Below are 12,752 nucleotides of genomic sequence, written 5' to 3' on the forward strand. Positions count from 1 at the left end.
AGAGAAAACTTAGAAATTGCTAATAAGGTATAAATCAAGTAAAGGCTATTAGCAAACCCCTGGTAAAGGGAAAAAATACACCTTTGAAATGATTTGCTGAGCTCTTAACAATAGTGCTTCTACCTATGATTTTCAAATATCTCTGGGGCAATTTGGCTCATATCCTTAAACACTGCCTCGAAGACCTTCCAATTTGAAGGACTTTACACAAAGTTACGGGGAGCGTCAGAAATTGTACCTCCAGAATCACATAATTCTTAGAGCTGTAGGGTCTTCCTCGTCCGAGCCTTCCCCAGGACCGTGAGCACGGGGGTGGGGGGAGGGTCCAAACAACTCAGTGACTATGTGAACAAGTAGGGGGAAGGTTGGGTGGATACAGAAGGTCCGATGGAAAGATGGGTAGGTGGATGGATGGCGTGAACAGCCAGTGCTTGGGCGGATGGGTGGGTGGGTAGAGTGAATATGAATCAGTGCATGGACAGATGGACGGAAGCCAGGAAGGAAGAAGACAAACTCACTCATTCTCTTGATGAAGAATGGTTAACACCAGAGGGGTTACTCCCTCACCTATATTACCCAAAACAACTGGTATCAGAATAGGGGCTCCCAGGGCACTTCAGTCCTACTCTAGTGTTTCCAGCCTAGATTTTCTTCTCTTCCATTTGCCAATTTTATCAAGAGTTCCGAAACGTTCATGAGATCGGTCACTGGGAACCACTTCCGGAGGCATGTAAGCTGATACGTTTGTGTCTATATGATAAGCAGGAAATTAAGTAAGCAGTGAGTTTTCTGTAGCCACTTGGAGTTCATCAAGAAGGAGAAAGCACGAACACCACTCAGCTGTATGTTAACTTCCTACAAACCTCATTGTCTGAGACCCTCACGGTGCACTGGCCAGTGATGCTGGGCCCTGTAGGGCCTGCCTGGATACTGGAAAAAGAAGACACCTAACCGGCCACTGGCCCAACTTCACACCCTAAGAAGGAATTCTTCGTCCCAAATGCCCCCCAAATTGTTATCCTACCTCTGCCTGGACAGTTTAAATGAGAAGGAGGACACGCTTTCTCGGAGGAACCTGCCTCCCTTTGGAGAGCTCCCTGGTTTGCATGTAGGGTTTTATAATATTTCACTTCCTGTTGGTGTTGGCCTAAGATGCTCTCGCTTTGGGCTCTGGTTCCTGGCTTCAGTTTTCACAGACACGGAACAGATCCCTCCACTGGGTCTTGATAACACCCTTGAATTGTGTTTAAGACGGAACTAGGAGCAAAAAAGATGCCCGTGAAGGCTCTGTGAGTGGTGGCAGTGAAGACAAGCAATCACTTGCTAATCAGGTGACAAGGAGGTGCCACAGGAACATCCCTCAGGCATGGCAATGTCCAGGATATGAGCTGTGCCCTTCTGCCCAGTCTGGGTTTCAGGGGCAACACAGAGCCCCAGGAGCCATTCGATAGGAGCCTCCCAAAGCTGCTGTTCGCAGAAGCAGAACCTCCCTCCGTAACAGTCCGCCCCTTACACCTCTAGCCGGTGCCCCCCAACCTGCCCCGCCCAGGGCCGGCCCCTTGCCAGCAGGCCTCTACAGAGGCCAGTCTTGGGGCTGCCAGCCAGGACTTGCTTCCTGCTCCAGCATTTCCTTCCAGCAAACCCAGAGAGCAGGCTTCACCTGGGAAGGACCACAAAGAGAAGCGTTGGGAAGGACTCACTTAGGTATAAAAAAAGACAATTGTAACAAGCGTGTGTTCTCCTTTCCTAATGAACATCTCCCCACACGAGTACAGCCCTCTAGTTTGGGATGGGGCCTTGGAGGCATGAGGATCTCATCAGAATCTGTGCTCGATCAGTCCACGTGCCATCTCTTCCCACCTCATTTGGATGCTCCCTTAATGAAACTACCTTCCTTTTCCCCTGGACGAACGAGTCTCGGGTTTCAGAAAGGCATTTCAGAGGGAAGAACAGCGTGATTTACTGACATAGAGATGTCACTTCACGTAAACCTCTCAAATTCGATAAGGTGATGCCTCAGAGGTGGGGATGCTGCTAACCCCCCGGCCCCCGCTAATGATACACGTCAGGCACACGGGCCGCAGGGCCAGCCCCGACGACGGAAGAAGCTCTCCCCAGCCAGCATGCTCTGAAGGCCATGTGACCCATCTCACCCTGCCCCCTTTGCCAAGTGAGTTTTCCCAGCCCTGGGCTATGGGCTGAAATAGAAAACCAGTGCTCAGACAGTAAGATAATTCGCAATTTCTAAACAAAGACATGTCCATCCCTCCCCACTCGCCACTTCTCAGGGAAGAGGTCAGCCCTCCTGCCTTGTGGCAGTGCAGTCTGTTTGCCTGTGACCCACCCTCTCAGATGAGCCCAGGCTGCTCTTGCTACTTAGAAAGGGATCTCCTTCTAGAAGTTTCTATAGGTGGTCTGGTCAGAAAACCAGGGAGACTTTTGCTTAGCAATTTCCCAACAAGCAATTCAACCTGTGGCAACTCTGAAAGCGGCTGGAATGTTGGTACTTGCCCTGTGGAGGGGTTCATGATGCAGCCTCCTTTGTCCGCAGCCACGCTGCAACCACAGCCTCGTTCCAGCGTGTCGTGGTTCATCCCGAAGTTGTGGCCCAGCTCATGTGCCAGGGTCACGGCGGCACCAAGGGGGCTGTCTGAATGGTCCTCAAAGCAAACACAAGAGCACAACGTATAGTTCACATCTCCTTGGCTTTTCCCCCAGCCCCTGTCCACCTCTGTCCCCCACCATTCATCTTTTGTGAACCTTTGACCCAATCCAATCTCCTATAAGGAACAAAACACAGAGCCCCATTATTTAGTTCAAACATAAGTCGGAGATGTGACCTATTTTATGAAACCAGCTCATGGGCCCTTCTGCAGAGGAATGCACACATGTAGGACTCCTTATGTCTTTACATGAAATGTTCAAGGCAATCATCTCTATTCTGTTTCCTGTAGTCTCTTACAAAACATCTTTCTTAGGGCACATAGATGGCTCCAAAAAAGTACTATTTTACCCTAGACGGAGATGAGGCTGATGAAAAGTTGGCAGGGGAAGGATACTTTGTGACATTCTCAGTAAGACCTGAGCAGGGGCTACTGAGTATCCGCCCCGCCCCCCCCGCCGTCACCCTGCCCTATCTACTTGGTAGAGAAGGATACTTGGAAAATTCACAATAATTCACAAAAAAAGCAAGCCACATTGAGTAATCTGCTTGAAGACTCAACTGCATTAACATTATAATCCAATTATGTGTCACTCTTGCTGTCCCTTGTTTTGTCAAGTCAATTTGAGAGATGGGTAGAAGCACCCTGATTCTGTGACGGCTGCTGCTGGGGGCTCACTCAACTCTTTGATGGGTTTTGGAAGGTGGTTTCTCCATTCAGGGAGCACTGTGCGGCCACTCCTAACTTAATGAACTACATGGATGGTTTGGCTAAGTAGATATTAGAGATTATTGTTACTTAAAATATTATTACTAAATTACTAAATACTAATTATTAAAATATTGTTACTTAACTTGAACAAACTAAAATTAACTAATTACTAAAGGTAATTTGCAGAAATTGATTGTGCCTATCAGTGGTCTTTTTTTCTTTTTTTTTTTTTTTTTGGTTTCAGGAATTTAGTGAAAAATAAATAAATAATAATACTTTTTTTATTATATAAATACTATAATTCCAGCTAAATAAATAACTTATTCAACTGGAATTTAGTGATAAATAAATATCTATTTATTTTATATTATATTTATTTTATTATTATTTATTTATAAGTTAGTGATTTTAGCATTTAGTGATTCATCACTTACCTATAACACCCAGTGCTCACCACATCCAATGCCCTCCTCCATGCCCATCACCCCTTTCGCCCATCTCTCCCTCCACCTCCCCTCCAGCAACCTTTAGTTTTTTCTCCATAGTTAAGAGGCTGTTTTGGCCTTATTTTATTTTTCCTTCCTTTCTCCTTTGTTCATCTGTTTTGTTTCTTAAATTCCACCTATGAATGAAATCATATGATATTTGTCTTTCTCTGAGTGACTTATTTCACTGAGCATAATACACTCTAGCTCCATCCATGTCGTTGCAAATGGAAAGATTTCGTTCCTTTTGATGGCTGCATAGTATTCCATTGTATATCGCTGTACATCACTTCTTTTTCTTTTTCTTTTTTTTTTTTTTAAAGATTATTTATTTATTTATTTGATAGAGAGAGAGAGAGATCAAGTAGGCAGAGAGGCAGGCGGGTGAGAAGGGGAAGCAGGCTTCCCGCCGAGCAGAGAGCTCGATGTGGGGCTTGATCCCAGGACCCTGAGACCTGACCTGAGCTGAAGGCAGAGGGTCAACCCACTGAGCCACCCAGGCGCCCCACATCACTTCTTTTTCTATTCACTGGTTGATGGACATAAGGGCTCTCTCCATAATTTTGCTATCGTTGATAGTGCTGCTATCAATGTTGGGGTGCATGTGCCCCTTTGGATCACTATTTTTATATTCTTTGGATAAATACCTAGTAGTGAGTCGTTGGGTTGGAGGGTGGCTCTATTTTTTACTTTTTGAGGACCCTCTATACTGTTTCCAGAGGAGCTGCACCAGCTTGCATTCCCATCGACAGTGTAACAGGGTCCCCCTTTCTCCACATCCGCGCCAACATCTGTTGTTTCCTGTGTTGACCATTTTAGCCATTCTGCCAGGTGTGAGCCAGTATCTCACAGTGGTTTGATTTGTATTTTCCTGATGATGAGTGATACTGAGCATTTTTCCCTTTGTCTGTTGGTCATTTGTCTGTCTTCTTTGGAGAAATGTCTGTTCATGTCTTCTGCCCATTTCTTAACTGAATTATTTATTTTTGGGGTGTTGAGTGTGATAAGTTCTTAACAGATTTTGTATACCAGCCCTTTATTTGATACAACATTTGAAAATATCCAGGTTGCCTTTTAGTTTCGTTGACTGTTTCCTTCGCAGTGCAGAGACTTTTCATCTTGATGAAATCCCAACAGTTCATTTTTGCTTTTGTTTCCCTTGCCTCTGGAGATGTGTCAAGTAAGACATGGCTACAGCCGAGGTCACAGAGGCTGCTGCCTGTGTTCTCTAGGATTTTGATGTATTCCTACTTCACATATAGGTCTGTCATCCATTCTGAGTCTATTTTTGTGTGTGGTGTGAGAAAGGGGTCCAGTTTCATTCTACTCCATGTGGCTGTCCAGTTTTCCCAACACCATTTGTCGAAGACACTATCTCTTTTTCCATTGATATTCTTTCCTGTTTTGTTAAAGATTAGTTGACCATAGAGCTATGCCTATCAGTGATGTTTCTAAAAAGGCCTGCCAACCACAGAGCAATAAAGGCACCCAGGAAAGAGATAAGAGGTTTTCCAAAACACTTCCAAGAAAGAGTGACCCTGGGTTTTGGAGAAAGCATCATTCCTGACACAGAACATCTTTGTGGGGTCTCTTCTAAAGGCATGTAGATAAATGGTTATACAGGCTTTTGCTTGCTACAGCTGCAGCTGACTCCTTCTAAAGCCCCGAGTCTCACAAGAGAATAGCGTATCAAGGGACGAAGTTATTCTTAGAATAGATGAAATTCCTAATAAATTACTTTGCTTAGATTTTACAGTTTCCTGTTGTAGGAAGCTTCACAAATATGTTTCAGGAAATCAATTCTCAAGAATAACACAGGTTGGCAAACAGAATGTAGCCAACCTAAGAATGTGAAGGGTTGAATTTAGCATGCTTTGGCACAAAATTCAAGGACTTCATCCTTTAAAAATTATTCTTTATTTGATTTTTTGTATTACTGAATTTCTTGGGTTTGTTTTTAATTGCCAAATTGTTTTACATTCTTCCACGGATAGGTGATTATGAACAGAATATCTCGCAAGAGACCCTGATCAACAATTTACATTTCTAATAAGAAAAAAAAACTCTACTTCTTTTCCCCCCCATACTTCTTTATTTATAGTATTATTCCCAAACCAAGGCTGTTCTAGTCCAGTTAGATACAAGGGCATGGCTTTAAGTTATTAAAGCAAATATTTGCTCCATCTTAAAAAAAATAGAGAACCAGAAGAGGAACTCATCTTTTCAATTTGATTGGGATTCCTGCTTCCCTGCTACACAATTTCCTTCCTCTTAACTTGTGAGTCCTTGAATGGGGCATGGTCACATGAACACCCATGAATTTAATTTTAGAGACATAACAGGAGAAGTCTAGAAGTTTTAGGTCTGGTCAGGAGATTGATCTCATTGATCTCATGAGTTTTATAGAATTAAAGGAACTGTAGACTTGTGTCCTACTTGATGCTTCTCTCGTGTGTGGCATAGACAAAGGATGTGTTTAACTGCTGCCAAGTTGGTCAAACATATTTCCTGTCGATCAACTTTGGTCTTGACTTGATCACCACCGCAGTACACATATTTGCCTATATTTTCCCACGTTCATTTTCACCCACTTAAAAATACAGCCTTTTCTGTATGGTTTTTTTTTTTTTTTTATTCTGTTCAGTTAGCCACTGTATAGTACATAATTAGTTTTTGATGTAGTGCTCAGTGACTCATTAGTTAAGTAGAACACCCAGAGCTCATCACAGCACATGCTCTGTGTGCTTTCAAAGAAGGAATCTTGATCAAGTGCTTGTATGGAAACAGAATGAGGGATATGAACCGAAGAAAGCCACTTAATGTGATCAGGATGGTTATAAAAATGTTTCAACACGCCAAACAGAAGAACCTGCCATACTTATAAGGAATTTAGTTTCAGCTCTAAAAAATATTTACACCCATTTTAAGTGGCAAAGTCAGTAGCCACTGACCATGGAACCATAAAACAGAAAATTACTCCCTCTTAAAGTTTTACAGGCTGCTCTGTAAAAATACAGTCAGGATCTGACTTGAAATTAACCTGGCAGCAAAAAAACCAATCTTTCCAATGACTTCCATAGCGGGGATCACATAGAGGGCTTGTAGGTTCAAAGAAAACCAGAGGGCAGCTCCTTCGAGCCAGAAATCCAGAGTGGGTGCCATTCTCCCAGACGGCCACTCCCACTTCTTCGTTTAGTGCCTGTTTATATGAATTACCAGTACTTACCAGAAAAGAGGAAAACATTTGTTGTGTATATTCTCTAAGAAGATTAGGTCAGGTACTATGTGGAGAGAAAACCATAGTCAGCAGAACCTTACTCCTTCAGCTCCTTAATACAATGGAGTACTCAGCCATGTTCCGTTTGCAAAAACTGTGGAGGAGGTCATGGTTTCTTAGAAGGGCAACGTTCTGTTTGTTTAATGGAGATGCCAGAGTAGGTTCGAGACCACCCCCTGTCTGAGGGCTGGGGCAAAGGGGACACTGCATTTTCAGAGCAGGGATGGTGCCAGAATGAGGTGAAACCTCTTCTTTAATTGATAGAATGGAGCAGGGGTCCCCTGTGGGGCAGTGTATCAAAGCTATTTCCCTCTTAAATTCATAAGAAATAAGTCCTAAATATTCTTCCAATTTTGTTCCCTTTATTAACATGTAGAGCCCCAAAATGAAAAAAAAAATTATCCTTATAGAGTAATAAACCTAGGTATCTGCCTTCCAAGGTTAATGTTATTATGAAGACAAATTGGATAGCGGCTAGGAGGTCGATCAAGCATTTGCAGTGGTAAATAGTTAAAAAGCTCAGACTTTTGGCTGCTGGGGCTGGAGGCAGGACCATTGGAAAATCATTCTAGTAGAAATGTTTGGTAAGACCGCAGTTCATCTAAGAAACTGAGTGATGACGGCAACCCCAGTGCCCCAGTGCCCTGGTTCATCTCAGTGCTGGGGGGAGTCCTGTATTGTAATGATTTGACCAAAACTTTGAAACTTTTTCTCCATAAAAGGGGTAGACAGGCTTCCACTGGGTTATTTTTCACACACTCACCTAACCTGTGTACGACTTGATGCGTGGTTTGGTTTTTATAAATAGTCCCTAAAATATTATGGGATCTAGAAGACCATAAATAGAGCTAGAAAAAGGTCGAGTTACATATAAGAAGCATGAAAGGTAATGGCCTACTTTTACAAAGTTGGTAGAAGTAGAGCTGTTGGAGAACTGCAGGGAGGTGAGTGGCACTTTGCCGTCAGCCCCGTGGTGCCCTCGACTTACCATGACGATCCCTCCCGACTGCTCTGCGGTACACATGCTCATGATCGGGGCCATGCCAATGGTCGTCCCTTGGAAATAAACCCCGCTGAGAAACAAAAAACAAAACAACTTTCTTAAATTAATACAGAATGAGGACATTTCCTAACATTAGAAATCATTTTGGTCATTCTTGCATTCCAAAAAGAAGAGCACAGACACGTGCAAAAAGGCAGAGAGCCACGGGGGGCATGTTTACAGGTGATTTGTGTCCTTAATTCCTCTCAAATGTATTTTGCATTGTGGTCCCATAATCCCTTCAGATTTTTGTTTGCAACACTCAGGCCATGACCAGTCCTGACCTTTGTACTTATGAGTTGTATCCTGCCTATTTCCGACGGATTAGAGGATCCTGCTCCTTTGAAACATGTGCTGATGGAAGTGCTAGGAAGAGTCACAGAGAATCACTGGCAACTAAATGAAATGCACATGGTGATTTACTAGATTTTCTGTTTTAGCTGAACTTGGTTTCCTGTGGACAATTACAATTAATCCAGAAACCCAAACTCTTTCAAGTGTCTTGCTAACATAGCTGGCAATAATGATGTTGGTGGAGAAATGATTGATCCTCTGGAGCCCATGCAGAATGAAAACCCACGTCGGGAGGAAGCCTCCGCACCCCCGGAGGAAGGTTCCAGTAGGGGATGTTGTGGCTTAGGTGCAGGCTTCCCCCATGTGGATTCTTAATGTGGAGTCTAATAACGTGAAGCCCTGTTTAATGCCAGTGCTCATATGCGACCCTCGTGCATTAAAAATGAAACATTGTTCGTATTTGTTGAATCTCCTTTAAATGACTTACTCATGTTACCTTGACCACATACATACATAGCCTATACATACTCTGTTTGAGAAGTTAGTTATTTTGACAGTGTTCGACAAAAGGAAGTAAGTCTATATAAAATCTTATCTGTGTATATATGTATATGTTTATCCATCCATCCCTTCCTATCATACTCATATGTGCAGTAGTTGGGGTTACAGGTTTTATATCTACATTTATATAGACCATTTTAACAGATACAATTATATATATGTGTGTGTGTATGTGTATATGTGTGTATATATATATATATATATAATAAGAGGCCAATTTATTTCCAGATGTTCAAGTTGGACAGACTCCATTTGGGAAAAAGAATTAAAACAAAATACTCTGACTCAAAATTTCTAAAATGTACTTTAAGTAGTTTGGGATTAATCAATGCATAAAATATGAGGCAACCGCAAATATCCAGGGTGGGAACAAAAACAAACAACCCCGTGAAAATGGCCAGAGTAAATTATCAGGGAATGCCAACAGCCTTAGTTCATACGTAGGCATTTTCTAACCAACTGAGCCACCCAGGCGTCCCATACGTAGGCATTTTCTAAAGTGAGGATGGGGTGAGAATGGTTTTTAACTTCCCATAATTTTTGTTTCAAAGGTTTTATTTATTTATTTGAGAGAAAGAGAGAGAGAGAGAGAGAGCACATGCACACAAGCAGAGGGAGGGGCAGAGGGTGAGGGAGAAGCAGACCCCCCCCACCCAAGAAGGGAGTGGGGCTTGACCCCAGGACCCTGAGTTCAGGACCCGAGCTGAAGGCAGATGCTTAACTGACTGAGCCACCCAGGTGTCCCATCTTCCTATAATTTTTTAAGGAACTAGATATAACTTGCCAAAGAAAAATGTCTGACCCCGAAGCTTCCAATTCAGTGAAACGAGCTGCATGAGAACATGGGAATAATAGCATCAACTGTTTAAGGGTCTTAATAAAAAGTTGTTCAATTTGGGGAAAATCTATTCCTTACCAATGTGGATGATGATAAGAATGTTTTTCTTTCAAATATAAAGGTATTTGAATATCTTTCCAATATATTATATTATAGCTCTACTTTCCCTCATTTTATTATCTTCATGACCCGATACTACTGTTGCCTTCTCCCAGCGGACTGGGGACTCCTGAGAGTAGGGAGGCTTACCGTGCTGGCCATCGCTATGTTCAAAGGACCTAAAACATACTTGCTTCCTGACTGGTGCTCAATACACACTGATTCAAAGAACGCAGACCCCTAGGGTCCTCTGATCTAGAAAGCCAGAGTCATGGCGAAACAGGAGGAGGAATGAACATTTCCTTTCTCCAGGCATCTGGCAATAATTATCCTAATGCATCATCTTCACATCTTGCATAAACATTTTTCACTAATAGTGAAAGAAAATGAGCTTTTTTTTTTTTTAATAGCCTACTCAGGACAATTTTATATTAAGACAAAGACTAGAAAGATTTGCAGAGAGGAAAATGTCCAGGTGATGAAAAAAGAAAATAAGAGATTTCTTACAGGGATAGGTTTCCTCAGGGGTTCAAAGGAAGGCTTTCCTGATGGACCCCCAGTTTGGTCAGGATCAGTGCCCCACTGATGTGGACTGGAAAGCACCCTGGTACAAGTCAGGGTGCTCTGCAGTTTTGGGGACTGCCAGGTGATGCTAAGAGGAGACGGGATTGCTGGGGTCACTCTTTAAGCAAAGCAGAGACAATGGATCCCCCTACCTGATGAGCTGGGCATTGTCATGCGATTTGCGAGGTAGAAGCTTCATCTTTCTCCAATCCAGAAATTCATGGAGGCTTGTGAACGGGTCCTGACTTATGGAGCATTTGTCGATGTCATTCCACACCTCCACGCCCACCAGCACTATCCGAATGTTCAGGGATCTGTAAAACTGACCAAGCAGACACCCTCTGGGGATCACATTCATGAGAGCTCAAAAGGCAGGGTAGAACGTATTTGCATGTTTTGAATTTCACTGGCATGGGTGAGAAAAGATCTCTGTGCTCCGTCTTTCCTGCGGCACTGGAATTTAAGAAGTATTTGCAGAGTCTGATGCAAAGTGATGTGTTCATTGCATTTCCAATGTTGTTGACCAGTTAGATGCCAAAGTTCATAGGCTTTTTTAGTATATGTGCTGCCGAAGCGAGCACATAAAGTTCATAGGCTTTTTGATGTCTGCCCTTACTTGTATGGAAGCACGCAGTTCACACGGTTCGCTGGCGATTGAAAATGTGCAGATAAATGTGTACTATCCCTAAAGTAGCTACATTATACCTAAAGACTGCCCGTGAGTAACTACTGTGGGGGAAACAATGAGGGAATTAGAATCTTTCAGAACACTCTGCCAAGGACAATAATATGTTCCTTTAAAGCAAAATGTTCTACCTAGGAGTTACTGAAAATGAATCTGCAGTAATTTTTCAACAAAGACTCAGACCTGGCTGATGTGATCACATCCCATCACTTATGATCTACCTAGAAAGTTTTAGTTAAATGCACAAATCAGTCTTTTGGAACAATAAAGCCATATGCAGAACCCTTCTTCTGGAACTTCAGTGACCATCTTCTTCACAGCCGGACTTAAGTTAGCTCACCAGCGGCATTACGGGAAGGATCTTCCAGAGGAAGTTCCTGTTTCATAGGCTTGTGAAATCAAGCTTCAGATATACACCAAAGCATCTTCTCATTGCCTGTGTGTCTCCTGTCTTTATATACTCCCGACTTGACTTCAAACTACAGCCCTTTCTCCACAAGCAGATCATCCCGGGGCAGAGGTGGGAGGAGCAGCTCTTCGGATGGTTAAGGGATAGTCTGGTCGGGGACAAGACGACCGGTCAGGACAGAAGGAGGATCTACCCACTGCCTCCAACTCTCCCGCTGCCCGCCATGTGCATTACAATGAGGAGGTGGCTCTGCGCTCGGGGCCCAGGGGGTGAGGACATGGGATCACCGGGGTGGTGTAAACTCATCGAGTGCCTGTGATGGGTGAGGCGAGTTGCAGTGGGCAATGGGCATGTCCTCATTTTCTGATACTCCAGGTAGCCCAGGAGAAAGATGTAGCAGCCCAAGTCAGGCTTCAGATGTGAGCTGGTCCTGTTTTATGCTACACGCATCTGGGACAAGTAGCAAAAGTCACAGAGGCTTCTCATTGGGTGGTTAAGTCCCATCTGGATGTGGCGAGTTAGTGGGCCATACGGTCCCCAAGTCCGAGCATCTGACGCCCGTTCTGACCCACCGGGGACAGGCTCATCGCTTCCCCTGCCTATCTCCCCTCAGTCATCTGGCGAGCATTAGGTTAGCCCAAGGCTGTGACTGGAATGCACACTACGTCACAGAATGTAAGCTGGTTGCAGTGGTCCCACCAGGCTTCAAGCAGATCACAATTACAGGCATTACATTAATAAGTTAATGAGACAATTCTCCGACCTACATGCAGCCCAACAGCTTGTTTTTAATCAAGAATTGCTTGCTTCGTGGTATGGACTTGCAAGCTCCCAGCCTAGGCTTCCTGGGCAGAATGAAGCTCCCGGACTCTTCTGGAGCTCTGGCTGCCCGTGTCCGGCTGCTGCCCTTTGGCCAGGAGACCACACTTTGCACTGGGTCAGGCAGAGGTAACAGTGATCAGGAGGCGGAAACGTCGGAGCTCCAGGGCCGAGGTCCACACCGGCGCGCTAAGCCCTAACTCAGAGCCAGATGCCCCGTGTGGGCTTCACGTGGTCACTGTGAAGGGCACACTGAGTTTGCCTCTGACAAGGACGGGTTGACTAAGGTCTATAAAAAAGCACTG

General features: G+C 44.0%; 1 protein-coding gene across 3 annotated transcripts in view; it reads right to left on the reverse strand.

The window, feature by feature from the left end:
* ADAM12 (ADAM metallopeptidase domain 12) overlaps nucleotides 1-12,752 on the reverse strand; it is a 335,028-nt gene that overhangs the window by 67,794 nt on the left and 254,482 nt on the right. For all 3 annotated transcript variants that reach the window (XM_059398802.1, XM_059398803.1, XM_059398804.1), the window contains exons 9-11: nucleotides 10,687-10,856; nucleotides 8,125-8,209; nucleotides 2,512-2,660 (exon numbers count right to left, since the gene is read on the reverse strand). In XM_059398802.1, the coding sequence (XP_059254785.1) occupies nucleotides 2,512-2,660; nucleotides 8,125-8,209; nucleotides 10,687-10,856 (404 nt within the window). The remainder of the gene's footprint in view (nucleotides 1-2,511; nucleotides 2,661-8,124; nucleotides 8,210-10,686; nucleotides 10,857-12,752) is intronic.

This window comes from Mustela nigripes, chromosome 4 (genome assembly GCF_022355385.1).
Source record: "Mustela nigripes isolate SB6536 chromosome 4, MUSNIG.SB6536, whole genome shotgun sequence".
Classification (NCBI taxonomy): domain Eukaryota; kingdom Metazoa; phylum Chordata; class Mammalia; order Carnivora; family Mustelidae; genus Mustela; species Mustela nigripes.